The following is a 20,852-nucleotide window of genomic DNA, read 5'->3' as shown; positions in this document are numbered from 1 at the left end:
ATAGTTAAAAAGTTACAGTACACCATATGACCTCCCCACTCTCCTGCAGTGTCCTAGGGAAAAGGTGCAGCTGTGATACACTGTTCTCAAAGAATCTTCTCACTCTGTCTTAAAGGTACACTGTTTTAAACAGAGGAGGAAAAAAAGCTCCATGACAATAGGGATAGTGCAGGAAGATGGAGTTGAGGTAGACAATCAGCCATGATCTTGTTGGATGACGGAGCAGACTCCAAGGGCCAAATGGCCTAATCCTGCTCCTACTTATGTTATTTTGTTCTAAGTTGATAGGGTGGTTAAAAGCATTTGGGTTACTTGGTTTTATAAATAGAGGAATAGAATATAAAAGCAAAGAGATCATTCTAGAAGTTTAAAAATCACTGGAATATTGTGGATAATTCTGGACACTACACTTCAGGAAAAATGTAAAGGCCTTAGAAAGGGTTCAGAGGAGGTTTACCAGGATGTTACCAAGGATGAGGGACTTCAGTTAGGAGGAGAGGTGGGAGAAGTTAGGACTCTTCTCCTTGGAACAGGGAAGGTTAAGAGGTGACCTAATAGAGGTTTGCAAGATACTGAGAGGCTTTGATAGAGTAGTGAAAAACTGTTCCCTTTGGTGCGCGAGTGGGTCAATAGCCAGAGGTCATAGATTTAAAATCATTGGCAAAAGATCTAGAGGAGAGATGATAAATTTTTTCACTGCATTTTCGGGATTTGGAATGCTCTACCTCAAAATGTGGAGGAAGCTGATCTTATATATAATTTTAAAAGGGAGCTGGACAGGTATTTTAGGATGAGGCACTTGCAAAGTTACAAACAACGAGCAGGGCTTTGAGATTAAGCATGACTAAGCTTTCAAAGAGCCAGAGGTACGATGAATGGCCTCTTTCTGTGCAATAAGTTTGTGATTGTTTTTTAATTTTTTTATGGAATGTGGGTGTTGCTGACAAGGCCAGCATTTGTTGTGCATCCCTAATTGCACAACTTGTCTGCTGCATTTCCTACATTACAACAGACTGCATTTCAGAAGTGCTTCATTGGCTGTAAAGTGCCATAGGGCGTCATAAGGTTATGAAATGTGCTACAAAAAAGCAAATTCTTTAACATGTCTTCATAAGTAGTGCATTAATAAGCACAAATCAGCTATGAAAAGAAGCTAAATCTCAAGTGCAAAGTGCTGAAAATAACTGGATGCTGTGGTAGTTCCAAAGATAAACATTGGACTCTCAAATAACTGTTTACAACCTTGGCTATTAGTTAAACCAAGTTTATGTTTAAATTGTAAAGTACCCTTGACGCTTTCAGAATAGACAACAATCAGCATAAAAGCTTGACAACATATTGGCTTGCTAGGCCATTTCAGAGGGCAGCTAAGAGTCAACCACATTCCTGTGGGAGGGTAGGCTAGACCAGGTAAGGACAGCAGATTTCCTTCCCAAAGTTAAGTCAGATGGGTTTTTATGACAATTGATGGTTTTCAATTCTAGATTTTTAATAATTAATTTATTGAATTTAAATTCCATCAGCTGCTGTGGTGGGATTTGAACCCATGTCCCCAGGGCATTAGCCTGGACTTCTGGTTATTAGCTCAGTGATATTGCCACTATGTCACAGTATCCCATGGTGTTCTGGCCAGCATTCATTTTTTAACCAGCACAAACCAAAACAGATTAACTGGTCATTTTTCTCGTTTGTTTATGGGACCTTGGTGTGTGTAAATTGGCTGCCACATTTATCTATGAAACAGTAATAACCACACCAAAATTAATTGGTTGCAAAATGCATTGGGATATCCTAAGGCCATGAAAGGCACTATATAAATGCAAGTTCTTTTTTAGTTGTCCATTGTGGGTTAATATACTTTCGATAGATTCAGTTTTTATTTTTAAGTTGTCGCCAATTTTGCTTCTATTTTGCCTCGCCTATCAATTTTGTGGGGTTTTTTTATGAACCAGGAAGATCGATTAGTCTAAGCAGGGGACTTTCCATCCCTTAGCATTAGGCAGAAGTAGACTTGCTGATAACTATTGAAGCTAAGTTCTCCGCTCCAATAGGTTGAAGCCTACACCTCCAGTCACTTCACCACATAGGTTAAATGTTGATTTATTGAAGCTGTCTCTAAAGAATGTATTTATCAGACAGAACTGAGACTGAAACCTATTTTTTGCTCAGTGAAATGCTCACTTTTGCTGCTTTGCTACTGTTGGGTCCAATTAACTAGTTACTTTGTTTGAAAGTTCACTGTATAATTTGAGGATAATCAATGTTGAGCTACAGAGAGACCCACCTATTAGTCCAATCCTGGAAATATGAAATTAGGGAAACTTGAATATCCATCAAGCTTTGGCTTTAACGGTGGTTACCACTGTGGGAGTCCAATGACAACTGCTGAATTTGTTTAAAACTTTCACTTCAATTTCTAGATTGTAACTAAGGTCATAGGTTCTGCTAGGAGACTCTTGGACTCCTACTGAGGAATTTACTGGTGTTCACAGCAACTTCTAGTTGAGAAGCAATTAAAAGATAATGTTCAAAAAATGTTAACTTAAAAGCTCCTGTTTATCCTTGTTACTGCTCTCCTAGGTCATGATGTCCTGTTGGACATATAGTGGGATGACACAGATCATGTGCTTTTATGCTGATTGCTGTCTATTCTGAAAGGTTCAAGGGTACTTTACAATTTAAACATAAACTTGGTTTAACTAACAGCCAAGGTTGTAAACAGTTATTTGAGAGTCCAATGTTTATCTTTGGCACTACCACAGCATCCAGTTATTTTTAGCACTTTGCACTTGAGATTTAGCTTCTTTCCATTGCTGTTTTGTGCTTATTAATGCACTACTTATGAAGACATGTTAAAGAATTTGCTTTTTTATAGCAAATTTATTAACCTTATGATATCCCATGGCACTTTACAGCCAATGAAGTGCTTTTGAAGTGTAGTCACTGTTGTAATATAGGAAATGCAGCAGACAAGTTGTGCACAAGAAGGTCCACAAACAGTGGTGAGATTAACGACCAGATAATTTGTTTTAGTGATGTTGGTTGAAAGATAAATATTGGCCAGGTCACCGGGGAGAACTCCTCCCTTGTTCTTCTTCGAAATAGTGCCATGGGATCTTTTACATCCACCTAAGAGGGCAGATGGGGTCTCGGTTTGATGTCTCATCCAAAAAACCACCTCAGCACTTCCTCAGTACTAAATGAAGTGTCAAACTGGATTTCTTTTTTGCTCAAGTCCCAGGAGTGGCACTTTAACCACAACCCTGTGACTTGAAAACAAGAGTGCTGCAACTGAGCTACAGCTGACTGCTGTATGTGACAATATAACATCCCTCAGTTTAGTGTGAGAGATTCCATTCAGGAAATGGGACACATTTCCAAACTATTAATGCTGTGCTGCCATGATACACTCATTCGTGTTTCCAATTTATATAAGATACTATCCTAAGAAAATTTAATCTTTAACCTATTTACTCTGGAACAGTCTAACTGGTATTGTTTTATTTGTAGTGGAATTTCCCCAGTGCCATGCTCACACGGAAGGCTGGGGCAGCCTTGGCGGTAGGCTGCACAGTGGTGGTGAAACCGGCTGAAGATACTCCCCTATCTGCATTGGCATTGGCAGAGGTGAGCTCTACAGGATACGGAAGGCAGAGCTTGGATTTTATGTGTCAAGGAAGAGAAAAAGCTAAAAGGACCATTTACCCTTCAACTGATCTAATTACCATGTAATAACACCCCATCACTCACCTTCAGGGAGATGCAGAACACACAACGCTTTCAACCAATTTAGGAACTCTTTTGTTTAAAAAATCCACTTTGACCCTTCAACCAATTAGACCACCCCCAGGAAGCTTCAAAGCCATTCATTTCTTTGCAAAATAATGGACTCTTGCCTTCCATACGCTGTGTTTTATCTGGAATCTACAACATGCCCTCTATCAAAACTTTGAAAAATCAGTCTCCCGTGCCTCCTCCAGAATTCTTTTCCACAAATTGATCATCCTCTCTCTTTCCTCAGCTTATGTGGGTGACCCTATCAAGCCCTGTCATCTCATCTGCTCTCATTTTGTTTATTCCCTTAGGAATGATCAAGTTCTTATCTTTTCAGTGAGTAGAAAACCAGGGCATCGAATTTATCTTCATATCTCAATGATCCCAGGCTGGGGTTCTTTTGTTGCTCTTCTCCTATGCCAGCTTCAAAACCCCAGTGCCGTTCCTGAGGTTGGAGGACCAAAACTGGGCGCGTTACTTCAAATGGGGATCTCACCAAAACTTTATGTAACCCTATTATTGTGATCCGATAACACAACCAGAAGTTGATTCTATCAGTTAAAATATTCCTATACTTAGAACTGGTTGACAATTCCTCTGCAGGATCAAGGATGCATACCCTCGCATGGTAAATCCACATTGTTGAGTAAAACTGTCATCAGACAGAAATAAACCTTTTCACGCGTACGCTCCCCTTGAGATGGTTTGAGCCTCCGTCACAATGGCATTTTTGAAGTTAGACACGGGCATATTTCTTTGGTTAGCTTTGGCTCCCAACATCTGTATTGCACACTAATTCTGATTGTGAAGCAAGATACTTTGCTGAAAGGTTTCTCCATTACTGATAATGTGGTACTACATGCTCATTTAAGGTGGTAGCTTTGATTTGTAACTCAACAATCCAAACCTCTACACAAGTGCTGAGATGGAGGGTGGGGAGTTTCGGGTAGGGCTGGTGTCAGTTATCAAGCCGTTGTCTTATGATCACTGGGAGAAGGGAACAGTCAAAGCAGTAGAGCGGTCTCGCCATTTAAAGTTAGTGCCACTCACTTTAGCCATGCTCACTTTCAAAGTGAAGTCAGCTCATTAATCAATTTATTGGTTTCTCGTTGGCCTCGTCTCAATAGATTATCAGTCCACCTTCTGTAAGTGAAAATGTGTTAGCACGTTTAAGGTCACAGTATCCAGTGCACATAATGTGGGTGTTGTTCTTGCCATCCAAGTCATTTGTAATGGATATCGGGCAGCTTGTGACAGACTCCAGGATCATTTATCAGAGTGACCAGGATACTGAACCTGAGAGAATCTAGTGCAAGCCCAAGATTTGTACGTTGTCTTCTGTAAATGCTCATCAACTCTTGCCTTAAAAGATGCAGTGATATCTGCGTCAGCTATTTCTTTGGCAAAGCACTGTTTGCTCTCCAACAAAATTCTGTAAAGAAACTTTCCCCAACTCATCTCAACCATTATAAATTGATGACCCCTTTGTCATTGACTCCCCAAACAAGAGGATTTTTTTTTTCTTATCGCCCTATCAAAACTCCCTAAATTTTTTTAAGAAGTACCATTATAAGATTTTTTTTAAATTACATTTACAGATTTATTTATATTTAATTGCATTTGTGTATATGTCTCAGTATTGTACCCAGTAATAATATCACCTATTGAGTATCCATTTCAAAATTTGCTTAGAAAAATTGTGCATAAAACTACAGTGTTCTTTTGAATCACAGAAAGAGATAACCCTGGAGTTGGATCATTCAGGATTAATGGATCATCTATAGAGTATTCAGGCAAAATAAGTCGTATATGATTTTGTATTAAATACTGACAGCTTTTAAATAATATACTGACTATTCAAATAGGAATTACTTGCAAAGTGGAGGGCCTCACTTAATTCCAGAAGTAAGGGTTTCTCAAAAGTTAATGCAGTGTATTTTTGTGTCTCGTTTTGCAGCTTGCAGATCAGGCTGGGATTCCTGCAGGGGTTTTCAATGTAATCCCCTCCTCCAAGTCCAAAACTCCTGCTGTAGGAGAGGTACTTTGCACAGACCCTCTTGTTGCCGCAATCTCTTTTACTGGGTCCACAGCTACTGGAAAGGTGGGTATTTTGATGTCTAATGGTGAGCTGACTTTTACTGTTGCAATGTAACAAGATGCTATTAACCCATCTGAGGTTTTCGACACAAGATCTTTTGGAAATATTCAATTATCTCCTGTGTGAAGTGGACGGTGGTGATTTGTTTAAATGCTGGAACCAGTTTGTAAGATGCATGGGAATAATATGCTGAGATTTGTCAATAGATCTTTGGATGATATACATAGAAACTATGGTGGACTTGCTCATTTCAAATCATTGGAATATACTTCATTAGTCGTGCAGGAAATGGGATCTGTGGTGTCATTTATTGGACAGACCTAGTGATTTTTGTTTGCTGAATCTGCGAATTGCAATGAATGTCCTAAACACTGACTGACAGATAAATAGGAAATGTATCCTACAGGTCCTGCTAAATAATCTGTTCAATAAACATAGGTGCTTTAGTACTTTAGTGATGTATTTCTTGTGCATTATCCCCTACTATTATCCCTATTTAAACCTAGATGGTTGTCCCAAATCTGGTATTTGAAATTCTGGAAAGAATATTGGAACAGAGGTAGCCTGTAGTTAACCTCAGTGCAGTATGCTTTATCTGCATAATTAAAATTGGCTACATGTAGCTGTAATGTTATCTTGGTCAAGCAGTTTAAAGTACATTCTTACAGATTCATCAATAGCTCAGAGCACTGCCTGTGTGTGTGTGAGAGACAGTTGTTGCCTAAACTACTTGCTCACATCCACTCAAGTTAAAGTCTTTCCTGCCTTTGACTTACCAACAACTTTAAGACTGTTCCAGTCAAAGTCACCATCAGCATCCCGTATGATTGTGACTGACGATTACTTTCTTCTCTATTGCTTTCAATACCTGACTATTTCATTCTTCTCCACCAACTCTCCTTTGGCTCCCTTTCTCATGGTTCCCGTCCTGCCTATTGTACCAGCCATTATAGGACCTCTAGTGATTTCTCCTTCTCTACCTGCACAGTATTTCAGGAAAAGCCCCAGGGTGTCCGTCCTAATCATCATCCATGTTCTGTAACTTGGATATTGTAATCTGCAAACACATTGACACCAGAATCTGCTAACTCTACCTTGTTACTGCTAGTTGTTCTAGGTTGTCATTGAGACAAACTTTTTGTTGCAAGTTGTAAGTAAGGGGAACTTTATTGTAAGTGAAAGGAGTTTTTTTTTTAATGTTATTGTGAGGTGAGATTTAGATCTGTCATTATAAGTGAGAGGAACTTTATAAATAGAAATTTTAAGTGTACGGGTAGATTGTTATTGTTAAAATGAAAGAATATTGACTAGATTTTACAATGTCAACACTGCAAACTGGCTATTTAATAACCATAATGACTTTTAGTGAGTGATTAGGGAGTCATCTATGCCCTGTATATAACAAAATCAGAATCTGTTCTTTGTAATTATGTTACACATTGTGCACAGAGGAAAACTTTTGTCTCATCCCTTCCTATAGATTGAGCATTTTTTTTTGACAAGCTACAGTTGCACCTTTCAGATCCTCCTACGTCAAGCCTCTGACACTGTGAAGAAGGCTTCCATGGAACTAGGTGGATTGGCTCCATTCATTGTTTTTGACAGTTGTGATCTGGATCTAGCTGTTGCTGGTGCCTTGGCCTCCAAGTTCCGAAACTCTGGACAGGTGAGTAGCTTGAGACAGAGACAAAGCCAGAATTCTCAGATTGAATGGACCCTTTGTAAGTTGCTTTTTATTCTTAACTTATCTTGGGTGTACTGAGCATTTTTACGGGTTAAGAAATGGAAGTGTATTCCTAAATTAAAAGGCCCTTCAGTCATTCCCCATTATACTTTTAGAAACATTGTTTAAAAGCACAGACCAGAGTGTTTTGTATTCCACTTCCTGACATGGCACTCTAGAGTGAGGCCAAATGTGCTCCAGTTATCCCTCTCTGCAGTGCAATTTTTGGATATGAAATGCTAATTTCCAGACTGTCTGCAATTTTCATTTTAAATTATAAACCTGAAAAATAAGGGGTGACTAAGGGGCAGGAAAGGATTTTTGCAGCAATTTACATGGAATTACATAGAATTTACAGAACTGAAACAAGCCATTCGGCCCAACTCGTCAATTCCATCGTTTATGCTCTTCACGAGCCTTCTCCCAACCCTCTTTATCAAACTGTATTGGCATAATCTTCTGTTCCTTTCTTCATGTGTTTAATATATCTATGCAATTTGTTTTAACCATTCTCTGCGAAAAGAAGTTTCTCCTGAATTCCCTATTGGATTTATTAGTGACTGCCTTATATTTATGGCCCCTAGTTTTGGTCTCCCCTATAACTGGAAACATTGGCCTCTATATTAACCCCTCCTACGACAGATGGGAGAAAATTAAGCATTTTAAAATGAAGGCATGGCCCTAACCCACCGTGTATACACCTGTTATCCTTATTGCACAAGCGGGTTTCGTGTTGAGTAATTGTCCTGCTCTTGGAGGCTGGGCACTTCATTAACACATCAGGCTGCAACTGTGCAATGACTACCTTGGCAGTCTTCTCCATCCTCTTTGAGATTTCTTGAAGCTGGGACAGTTGCTTATTACATACCAACATAGGAATTAGGAGCAGCAGTAGGCCATTCGGTCCCTCAAGCCTGTTCCGCCATTCAAGAAAATCATGGACTATCATTCCCATCTACCCATCTTTGATTCCCTTGTCTAACAAGAACCTATCTACCTCTGCCTTAAAAATATTCAGTGACCCTGCCTCCACCGTCTTCTGAGTCAGAGATAATCCTCTGAGAGAAATCATTTCTCCTCATCTCTGTCCTCAAAGGGAGACCCCTAATTTTAAAACAGTGCCCCCCCCCCCCCCCCCAGTTCTGGACTCACCCACAAGAGGAAATATTCTTTCTACCTTGTCAAGACAGTTCAGGATCTTATAAACTTCAATTCCGTGTCTCCTCTTCTAAACGCCAGTGAAAACAAGCCCAATCTGTCCAACCTTTGCTCATAAGACAACCCGCTCGTTCCTGGTATCAATCTACTAAACCTCCTCTGGACTGCCTCCAATGCACTTACATCCTTCCTTAAATAAGGAGACCAAAACTGCACACAGTATTCGAGACGTGGTCTCACCAATGCCCTGTAGGATTGAACTAAATCATCCTTATTTTTATTTTCAATTCCTCTCATAATAAAGGATAGCATTCCGTTAGCCGCCTTTATTACTTACTATCCACAGCGCATGTTACTCCTTCAAAGAGCTCCAATAAATTGGCTAAATGTGAGTTCCCTTTCACAAAACCATGCTGACTATTCCTGATTGCCTTGAGTGCCCAGCTATAGCCTCATATGAAAACTGGAAGCGAAAACAAGCCAAGAGAAGTTTTATGGTTAGAAAATGATGCATACTGTCCAAATTTGTTTTTAAATCATAACATTTTAGCAAACGCACTGCTGCATTTGCCTACAGGTGACTATATCTCAAAAGTACTTAATTTACTGTGAAGTGCTTTGGGATATTGTTCAGACATGAAAGGCACTATATAAATGCCAAGGTGCATGGGAATGCCAGCACCTCTGAATCGCATATTAATTTGGCTTGGACAAGTATCACTTTGGTCAAAATCCTGGAACTCACAATCTAATAGCATTATGGGAGCACCTTCACCACACGGACTGCAGTGGTTGAAAAAGATGGCTCACTGTCACCCTTGAGGGCAATTAGGGTGGGCAATAAATGCCAGCTTTGTCAGTGATGTCCATATCCTGAGTTTTTTTTCAAGTTCTTTCATTCTTCCTAGATATTTGAGAATTATAATTGTTGGTATTCCATTAAGTCTGGTCTGCATATAAGCAAATGCCTTGCTCTTTTAATCTCTATCTCATGCACAATGCTTCCTTGGTCAATTACCATAAACTGAAATGGTTTCAACAAAGAGGTTTAAAAAATATTTTTTTTGTGACGTTTGAGATGATCACGGTGATGATGGCTTTGGAGGTTGAACTATTGAGGAAGATCCTCTGTTTCGTGTATAGATTACCCAACAGCAGAGATGCAATGTACAGAATCAAAAGCTTATCTTTCTCAGTTGCTTAGGGTGAAAGTCAAAGCATCGTTTCTCATGTATAAAGGTGGTGAATGGAATTAAAGCGGTTAGAATTGACTCCTAGCTGACAACACTGTGTACGTTGATTAGAATATTATTGACTATTAGCATTTCATTGAAACCTGTTTTACTTATTTTCTCATGTTCTTCAGCTATATAATTCTGTACTCAAAATTTTTTTGAAAAATGAAATCCACCCCCACCCCCACCCCCATAGTTCAATAGATGAGCTTGGCCTCCACTTGGCACCTCCCCCATGGTACAGCTCTGTGACGGTGGGCACTGACTACATCGTACCATTCTCTGGCAGCATGTAAAAGCTGTGTTTCATGTCATTATACTACTCCTATGGCTCACATCCACCCCCTCCTGATTTTTTTTTGGTTTGTTGGGGGAATGGAAGGATATGAAAAAGATTCATAATTTTAAAAATTGGCACTTGGATTTTAATGAACTAGAACTATCACCATGAAGATATTTACAATCACACTGTAGTTCCTTAGGTTGTACTGATATTCTTTCAGAATTATTGGAATAATTCTAACACATAATTTGCATTATACCATTTTTCTTGGTCAGATGTACCTCACAATTCAATCATTTTGAGTTCTGAATCAGATTCAAAGTTATTATCTTTTTGCAAATCATTAAGAGTAGCAATGCTGGTTAACCAGGCCATTAAAAATACAAACAAAACACAGGAGTTTATTTCTAGAGGAGTAGAATCATAGAATCTTGGTTAGGTCACATAAAGTACTGTTCTGGTGTCCATATTACAAACAGGATAGAGAGGAACTGGAGAAGGTACACAAAAAAAATACAGGGATGATACCAAAACTGAAGGGCTATAACTATCAAGAAAGAATGAGCAGGCTGGGACTGTTTGATGTAGAAAAGGGAAGGCTGAGGGGTGACCTAATAGAGGTTTTTAAAATTATGAAGATATTTGATAGGATAGACGTAGAGAGAATGTTTCCAATTGTGGGGGAGTCCAAAACTAAGTATCACTAACCTGTTTACCCAGGGAGTGGTTAGAATATGGAACTTGCAACCACAAGGAGTAATTGAGGCGATTAGCACAGATGCATTTTAAGGGGAAGTTAGGTGAGTATATGGGGGAGAAAGGAATAGAAGGATATAGTAGGGTAAGATGAAATAGGGTGGAAGGTGGCTCATGTGGAGCATAAACATTGGCGTAGTCCTGTTGGGAATAATGGCCTGTTTTTGTGTTTTTATTTCTAAAAGTCACCTTTTGAGTTTAATTCCCAAAAGCCACGAATACAATATATAAAAATTGCACCATTTTTATTGTAGGAATTTTAATTTTTCTATTTATTGAGACAGTTTGACCAACTGTCCTACCTCTGCACCATTGGGTGCTGCCTGGAATTTGAGTAGCGCTGCATATTTGAATATTAACATTTTGCTTCTTTTAACTCCCATTCAAATATAGACTTGTGTCTGTGCGAATCGGTTCCTTGTGCAGGAGGGAATTCACGATTCCTTTGTAGAGAAGATGGTGAAGGCTATGCAGAGAGATTTGCGTGTTGGAAGTGGTTTTGATGAACAGAATACACAGGGTCCCCTAATCAATGAAAGAGCAGTGCAAAAGGTAACAAACTATATTAAATCAAGGCATTCTATGTTAACAAATCTAAAATAAAAATTATTGGGCCACGATGAGCCTGTTTCTATGCTGCATAACTCTGACTCTGTTGTTCAAAATGTTATATCAAAATTTCCACCGGTATTTTTTCGTTCATTATTTCTGCAAAAACTCCTGTCAAGAATAAGCAACTAAGGCATTCTGCACCATTTTATGAAATTAAACAAAAACAAATTGCATTTATATAGCGCCTTTAGCACAGTAAAATGTCCCAAGGCTCTTCACAGTCAAGTTAACAAACATAATTGGGCATCGAGCCGTATAAGGAGCTATTGGAATAAGTTATCCAAAACTTGGTCAAAAATGTAGGTTTTAAGGAGGCGATGTGGAGAGTTCTAAGGAGGCAATTGTAGAACTTGCATGGCTGCCAATGGTAGGGTGAAGGAAAAAGAGGCCAGAGTTGGAGGAATGCAGAGTTCTTGGAGGATTGTAGGGCTAGAGGAGGTTATTGATATAGGAAGGGGCAAGGTCATGAAGGGATTTGAATTCAAGGATGAGAATTATAAATTCTGAACCACACTACTTTTTATCTCCTAATTCTCTGTTCCAGGTAGAAAGTCACATAAGTGATGCAGTGTCTCGTGGTGCCTGCATTGTGACCGGGGGAAAGCGACACAGTTCTGGAGCAACATTCTTTGAACCAACTCTTCTTTCTAACGTCACAACAGACATGCTTTGTGTACAAGAGGAAACATTTGGGCCTTTGGCACCAGTTCTCAAGTGAGGAAATCTTCAATTTTTTTGGATCATTTATTAAAAATAATTTTAATAAATGTATGGCTGCGTTAGAAATAGGTATAGCCACAAGAGTCTGAAAAGCTCTAAATAAATGGGAAGTGTGGCCCAAGACTCATCAATACATGTCTCCTTCTGTTCAAATTATTGGCATATGATTTTCTCACCTCTCCCAGGATATTGTGTGACTGCAGTGAAAGGCTGGGGTTAACAGTACATTTTGGTTGCAGCATGGCAGCAGGAACTAGCTGGACTTTTCCATTTTCATATGTTCCATATATCAAAAGTGTAGCAAATAAGTCTAAATAAAGCACTTGAACCAGCACCAAGAAACCACTAGGTGGCACCTAAGACCCAAATTCAGGTATCTTTTCACCCAGCTTGTGGTCTGGTGCAAAACACTGAATTATTGGTTGAGTTCAGGCGCAACAATAAAGCTATGCATGAGTTGGATATAAATACAACTTGTGTTATGCTGCATTATCAGTTACATGAAGGGTGCTTTACAGCAGGATGGCCAGTCTGAAGGTAGTAAGTCCAAGGGCAACTGTTCCTAAACAGAGTTTTAATGTTGGTCATATTAGGTTTCTGTGCTTATCAAGATGAAACACAACCGTCTTAAGTGTAATTGACCCACATAACCAGGGAACAATGATTTAAGGTAATTGGAAAAAGAACCAAGGTGATGATGAGAGCAGTTTTTTTTACACAGCGAGTTATGATGATTTGGAAAGCACTGAGAATGGGTGCTTCCCATTCCCAGGACACAGGAACCCAAGTAGGCCATTTAGCCGCTCAAGCCTGTTCTGCAATTCAGTGAGATCATGGCTGATCTGTGACCTAACTCCATATACATGCCTTTGCCCTATATCCCTTAATACTTTTGGCTAACGCAATCAATCTCTGTTTTAAAATGAACAATTGATCTAGCTTCAATCGCCATTTGCAGAAGAGAGTTCCAGACATCATCTACCCTTTGCATGTAGAAGCATTTCCTAATTTCACTCCTGAAAGGTCTGGCTCTAATTTTTAGACTATACCCTCTAGTCCGAGACTCCCTAGCCAACAGAAATGGGTTCTCCCAATCTGCCCTATTTATTCCCCTTAATATCTTGAAAACTTCAATCAAATCACCCTTAATTTCTGCATTCCAGGAATACAACCTTAGATTGTTTAATTTCTCCTCCTAGCTTAACCCTTGGATCCATCTCTGCCTCCTCCTGAGGTCCCCAGCATCATAGATGCCAGTCTTCAGCCAATCCTATTCACGGCACATAATATCAAGAAACGACTGAAGGCACTGGAGACTGCAAAGGCTATGGGCCCTGATAACATTCCAGCAATAGTACTGAAGCTTTGTGTTCCAGAACTGATCGCACCCCTAGCCAAGCTGTTCCATCACAACATTGCCCAGATATGTCCTGTACACAAAAAGCAAGACAAATCCAACCCGGCCAATTACTGCCCCATCAGTCTACTCTCGATCATCAGCAAAGTGATGGAAGGGTTCGTCGATAGGCTATCAAGCAGCACTTACTCAGCAATAACCTGCTCACTGACGCTCAGTTTGGGTTCTGCCCGGGGCAGTCAGCTCCTGGCCTCGTTACAGCCTTCGTCCAAACGTGGACAAAAGAGCTGAACTCCAGAGGTGAGGTGAGGGTGACTGCCATTGTCATCAAGGCGGCATTTGATAGTGTGGCATCAAGGAGCCCTAGCAAAACTGGAGTCAATGGGAATCGGGCGGAAAACTCTCCACTGGTTGGCTTCATACCTCGCACAAAAGATGGTTATGATTGTTGGAGGTCAATCATCTCAGTCCCAGGACATGACTGTAGGACGCTCCTAGCGTCCAAGGCCCAACCATCTTCAGCTGCTTCATCAATGACCTTACCTCCATGATAAGGTCAGAAGTGGGGATGTTCGCTGATGATTGCACAATGTTCAGCACCATTTGCCAATTCTCAGTTGCTGAAGCAATCCGTGTCCATATGCAGCAAAACCTGGACAATATCCAGGCTTGGGCTGATGTGTGGTGCGAATGTTACTTGCCCCTTAAGTGCCAGGCAATGACCATCTCCCCATGATATTCACTGGCATCATTGCTGAATCCCCCACTATTGACATCCTTGGGGTTACCATTGACCAGAAGCTGAACTGGACCAGTCATATAAATACTGTGGCTACAGGAGCAGGTCAGAGGCTAGATATTTTGTGGCGAGTAACTCACGTCCTGAATCCCCAAAGCCTGTTCACCATTTACGAGGCACAAGTCAGGAGTGTGATTGAATACTCTCCACTTGCCTGAATGGGTGCAGCTCCAACAACAATCAAGAAGCTTGAAACCATCCAGGACAAGCAGCCCACTTGATTGCCACCCCATCCACTACCTTCAACATTCACTCCCTCCACCACCGATGCACAGTGGCAGCAGTACATACCATCTACAAGGTGCACTGCAGCAACTCACCAAGGCTCCTTCCAAACCTGCGACCTCTACTACCTAGAGGGATAAGGGCAGCAGATGCATCGGAACACCATCACCTGCAGGTTCCCCTCCAAGCCACACACCATCCTGGCTTGGAACTATATCGCCGTTCCTTTGCTGTCACTGGGTCAAAATCCTGGAGCTCCCTTCCTATCAGCACTGTAGGTGTACCTACCCCACATTGACTGCAGCAGTTCAAGAAGGCAACTCACCACCACCTTCTCAAGGGCACTTGGGGTCAGGCAATAACTGCTGGCCTAGCCAGCAACACCCACATCCCAGGAACGAATAATAAAAAAATTCCTTCTGAATGTCTATATAAATAACATCCATAGACAGTCCACCATCCACTACTTCAATCACCTCTTCAACAAATGCATTCAGCTTTGTCAGGCATGACCTACTCTTTACAAATCCATGCTGGCTCTCTGATCAGCTGAAAATTTTCAATATGTTCAGTCACTCTATCCTTAATTATAGAATAGCAATTCCCAATAACATGTGAAGCATGACAGGCTGAATGGTGGTCTCAAGTGCTTAAGACGTTTTGTAATTTTATTCACCCTCTAACAAGTTCTTTTTTTTGCATCTATGCGTGATACAATACTTTCTGAATTAACATAAAATGCAATACCTTCATGAGATTAAATTTGGATTTGGTGCCTTATATAAAAAAAAAAATTGAATTCAGAAGTGAACTGCTTTTAAAAATGTTCCTTAACTTTCCCGTGTGTTTTTGTGTAACACTGTGATCTGACGGTTTGATTCCTACTTGTGGGTGATGTTGAATTGTATATTTGGATGAGCCAAGGATCTCTGAATTTACTCGTGATTTTAAAAAAATGGATGTTGAATATAAAAATAATCTTTTCCTCAGTTTCAAGCAAGTTAAGAGATGAGAGAGGCTATTCAGCCTATCCAGATTCGACAATCTATCCATCAGGCCAACCAACTCATTTTTAAAACATTACATGTTTTTCATTTCCACTACCCTAACTCCATTCTGATATTTGCCGTACCAGTTTTTAACTGACATGCTTGGTTTGAAGTAGTGTTCCAGATCTACTCTTATGCTGTTTATCTCGGACCTCATCTTCAAACCCATCCACAATTTACCACCTCCCAACCTCTGCAACCTGCCCTTATATATCCCCTCCCACACCCCTCAGTCTTCCAACACTGGTCTCCTGTTTAGTTCCTCTTCCCTTCACCCCACCATGGGTGATCAAACTTTCATTTACCCAAGGAAGTCCCTTCCTAAATCCCTCCATTTCTGTTCTTTGCAAAGATCGACTTTGAAAATGTTTTTAAAATATAGCTTTCCGTCACCTCTCTCACTTGGCTGATCATCTGTTCCTCTAATTATTTTTCAGTAAAGTGCAGTCGAATATCTTATACTTTAAAGGTGCTACATAAAAGCAAGTTATTGCCATACCTCTATATGGTCCTCTCTCAGACTTTCCTCTTAGCGCAATTCTCAAACAGGTCAGTCTAGTGAACGGCTTCCATAATTTAAATATTTTATTCTTGAATATCCTACATTACAACTGTGACTACACCTCTAAAGTTCATGATTGTAAAGCGCTTTGGGATGTCCAGTGGTTGTGAAAGGCGCTATATAATAGCAAGTCTGTCTTTGTGTCGCTGTAACAAGAACTGGATACAGTATGCAAGATGAAGTCTGAGTAACATACTTACAGTCTGAGAGTGATTTCCTTTGACTTTGGTTGTGTACTTTAGTGTTCTATTTGATTTGTTGATTGTTGCTCTATTGTGATTGGATATGTTCAGTATGAATGAATGTACTAAAACCCTTAGATCTCTCTCCTTACCGTCCATAACAACGTCAGAACCATTCATGTTCTTATATCACGCATATTATGCAATACCTTATAAGTCTGCATTAAATTCTGCCAATGTTTTGTCCAAAGTTCCCGCTAAATTGTACGAGTATGTAGTCGTGCAGGGATCAAACAGGCCACACACAACTAGTGTTCCCTTTAGGATGCGCAACCATGCAGTACAACAGGCCGCTCACAGCAAAGAGAAATGAGAGGGAACATTGGTTCTGTCCACCTGTACGCAAAAAGCAGGACAAGTCTAACCCAGCCAATTACTGCGCCATCAGTAAAGGTGTCGTCAACAATCTATCAAGCGGCACTTGCTTAGCAAGAACCTGCTCAGTGACACTCTTTGGGTTCCGCCAGGGTCACTCAGCTCCTGACCTCATTACAGCCTTGGTGCAAACATGGAGAAAAGAGCTGAACTCGAGGTGAGGTGAGAGTGACTGCTCTTGACATCTTGATCAACATTTGACAGAATCTCGCATCAAGGAGCCCTAGCAAAACTGGAATCAGTGGGAATTGGAAGAAAACTCTCCACTGGTTTGAGTCATACCTAGCGCAAAGGAAGATGGCTGTGGTTGTTGGAGGTCAATCATTTGAGCTCCAGAACATCACTGCAGAAGTTCCTCAGAGTAGTGTCCTAGGCCCAACCATCTTCAGCTGCTTCATCAATGACCTTCCTTCAATCATAAGGTCAGAAGTAGGGATGTTCGCTGATGATTGCACAATGTTCACCATTTGTGACGACTCAGACACTGAAGCAGTCCGTGTAGAAATGCAGTAAGACCTGGACAATATCCAGGCTTGGGCTGATAAGTGGCAAGCAATGACCATCTGCAACAAGAGAGAATCTAACCATCTTCCCTTGACATTCAATGGCATTACGATCGCTGAATCCCTCGCTATCAACATCCTGGGGATTACCATTGACCAGAAACTGAACTGGAGTAGCCATATAAATACTGTCAGAGGCTAGGAATCCTGCGGGGAGTAACCCGCCTCTTGACTCCCCAGCCTGTCCAGCATCTACAAGGCAAAAGTCAGGAGTGTGATGGAATACTTTCCACTTGCCTGGATGGGTGCAGCTCCAAACACTCCAGAAGTTCGACACCATCCAGGACAAAGCAGCCTGCTTGGTTGGCACAACATTCACTCCCTCCACTACCGACGCACAGTGGCAGCAATGTGTACCATCTACAAGATGCACTGCAGCAATGCACCAAGACTTCGTAGACAGCACCTTCCAAACCCGCGACCTCTAGCACCTAGAAAGACGAGGGCAGCAGATGCATGGGAACACCACCACCTGCAAGTTCCCCTCCAAGCCGCGCACTGATTTGGAACTATATCGCTGTTACTTCACTGTCGCTGGGTCAAAATCCTGGAACCCCCTTCCTAACAGCACTGTGGGTGTACCTACCCAACATGGACTGCAGCGGTTCAAGAAGGCAGCTGACCACCAAGGGCAATTAGGGATGGGCAATAAATGCTGGCCTGGCCAGCGAGACCCACCTCCCATGAATGAATTTTAAAAAAGTTAGCATTTCAGGTCGATGACCTTTCATTGGAACTGGAAAAAGTTAGAGATGTGATGGGTTTAAAGCAAGTACAAGGGCAGGGGAAGGGAAAGAATGGAACAAAAGGGAAGGTTTGTGAAAGGGTGGGAGACAGGAAAGATTAAATGGCAAAAGGGATGGTGATGCAAGGCAAAAAGGGGGTTATTGGGACAAATAAACAAAAGATTTGTCTAGAGGTGGTGTAAATGGCAAAGTAGAATCATTACCAACTGCTGTCGTCCAAAAACGAAACATAAAAACACAAAACAAAATGGGACAGAGATTATGTCTGAAATTGTTGAACTGATATTACGGGAAGCGAGGGAAGAGATTGCTGCGCCTTTGGCGATGATCTTTGCGTCTTCACTGTCCACTGGAGTAGTGCCGGATGATTGGAGGGTGGCAAATGTTGTTCCCTTGTTCAAGAAAGGGAATAGGGATAACCCTGGGAATTGTAGACCAGTCAGTCTTATGTCAGTAGTGGGCAAATTATTGGAGAGGATTCTGAGACAGGATTTATGATTATTTGGAAAAGCATGGTTTGATTAGAGATAGTCAGCATGGCTTTGTAAGGGGCAGGTCATGCCTCACAAGCCTTATTGAATTCTTTGAAGATGTGACAAAACACATTGATGAAGGAAGAGCAGTGGATGTGGTGTATATGGATTTTAGCAAGGCGTTTGATAAGGTTCCCCATGGTATGCTCATTCAGAAAGTAAGGAGGCATGGGATTCAGGGAAAGTTGGCTGTCTGGATACAAAATTAGCTGGCCCATAGAAGTCAGAGGGTGGTAGTAGATGGAAAGTATTCAGCCTGGAGCTCGGTGATCAGTGGTGTTCCACAAGAATCTGTTCTGGGACCTCTGCTCTTTGTGATTTTTATAAATGACTTGGATGAGGAAGTGGAAGGCTGGGTTAGCAAGTTTGCCGATGACACGAAGGTTGCTGGAGTTGTGGATAGTGTGGAAGGCTGTTGTAGGTTGCAACGGGACATTGACAGGATGCAGAGCTGGGCTGAGAAGTGGCAGATGGAGTTCAACCTGGAAAAGTGTGAAGTGATTCATTTTGGAAGGTCGAATTTGAATGTGGAATACAGGCTTAAAGACTGGATTCTTGGCAGTGTGGAGGAACAGAGGGATCTTGGGGTCCATGTCCATGGATCACTCAAAGTTGCCACCCAAGTTGATAGGGTTGTTAAGAAGGCATATGGTGTGTTGGCTTTCATTAACAGGGGGATTGAGTTTAAGAGCCGCGAGGTTATGCTGCAGCTCTAAGGCCCTGGTTCAACCACACTTGGTATATTGTGTTCAGTTCTGGTCGCCTCATTACAGGAAGGATGTGGAAGCTTTAGAGAGGGTGCAGAGGAGATTTACCAGGATGCTGCCTGGACTGGAGGGCATGTCCTACAAAGAAAGATTGAGGGAGCTAGGGCTTTTCTCATTGGAGCGAAGAACGATGAGAGGCGACTTGATAGAGGGGTACAAGATGATGAGAGGCATAGATAGAGTGGATAGCCAGAGACTTTTTCCCAGGATGGAAAGGGCTATCACCAGGGGGCATAATTTTAAGGTAATTGGAGGAAGGTTTCGGGCAGATGTCGGAGGTAGGTTCTTTACACAGAGAGTGGTGGGTGCGTGGAATGCACTGCCAGCGGTGGTAGTAGAAGCAGATACATTAGGGGCATTTAAGCGACTCTTGGATGGGTACCTGGATGATAGTAGAATGAAGGGCAGGTAGTTAGTTTGATCTTAGGGTAGGTTAAAGGTTCGGCACAACATCGTGGGCCGAAGGGCCTGTACTGTGCTGTACTGTTCTATGTCCTGTGAATGTTGAGGCCAAAGGACTGTAAAGGGCCTAATTGAACGATGATGCTGTTCCTTGAGCTTCATTAGACCAGTAGAGGAGGCAGAGGTCAGAGTGGGTGTGGAGCAGTGAATTAAAATGACAGTTGACTGGAAGCTCAGGATCATGCTTGAGAACTGAATGGAGGTGTTCTGCAAAGTGATCACCCAATCTGTGTTTAGAATCTCCAATGTAAAGGAAACTGCATCGTCTGCAGCGAATGTTTTAGTTTTAGTTTTTAGTTTTAGAGATACAGCACTGAAACAGGCCCTTCGGCCCACCGAGTCTGTGCCGACCATCAACCACCCATTTATACTAATCCTACACTAATCCCATATTCCGATCACATCCCCACCTGTCCCTATATATTTCCCTACCACCTACCTATACTAGGGGCAATTTATAATGGCCAATTAACCTATCAACCTGCAAGTCTTTGGAATACAATAGACTAAATTGAAAGTATATGTAAATCACTGTTTCACCTGGAATGAGTGTGTGGAGAGTGAGTAGGGAGGAGGTAAAAGGGCAGGTGTTGCAAAAGGGAAGGTGTCAGGGGATATAAGAGTAGACTAGGATGTCACAGAGGAAACAGTCTCTTTGGAATGCTGAAAGGGGAGGGGAAGGGGAAATGTGTTTGGTGATGGCATCATGCTGGAAATGGTGGAGGCTGGTGGGTGGAAGGAGAACCCTATCATGGTTCTGGGAAGTTGGGGGTGGTGGGAAGGAGGTGACAACAGAAGTACAGCAAATGGAAT

General features: G+C 41.5%; 1 protein-coding gene across 2 annotated transcripts in view; it reads left to right on the top strand.

Annotated features, from left to right (window-relative positions):
* The window catches only part of aldh5a1 (aldehyde dehydrogenase 5 family, member A1 (succinate-semialdehyde dehydrogenase)), a 34,908-nt gene that overhangs the window by 12,022 nt on the left and 2,034 nt on the right, over positions 1–20,852 (top strand). Inside the window, exons 4-8 of one of the 2 annotated variants that reach the window (XM_068056934.1) lie at positions 3,511–3,627; positions 5,732–5,875; positions 7,353–7,538; positions 11,421–11,579; positions 12,184–12,353. In XM_068056934.1, the coding sequence (XP_067913035.1) occupies positions 3,511–3,627; positions 5,732–5,875; positions 7,353–7,538; positions 11,421–11,579; positions 12,184–12,353 (776 nt within the window). The remainder of the gene's footprint in view (positions 1–3,510; positions 3,628–5,731; positions 5,876–7,352; positions 7,539–11,420; positions 11,580–12,183; positions 12,354–20,852) is intronic. The other variant, XM_068056943.1, reaches the window with a different exon arrangement.

Source organism: Heterodontus francisci, chromosome 2 (assembly GCF_036365525.1).
Source record: "Heterodontus francisci isolate sHetFra1 chromosome 2, sHetFra1.hap1, whole genome shotgun sequence".
In the NCBI taxonomy this organism is placed as follows: Eukaryota; Metazoa; Chordata; class Chondrichthyes; order Heterodontiformes; family Heterodontidae; genus Heterodontus; species Heterodontus francisci.
This window is presented reverse-complemented; position numbering and strand designations above follow the sequence as displayed.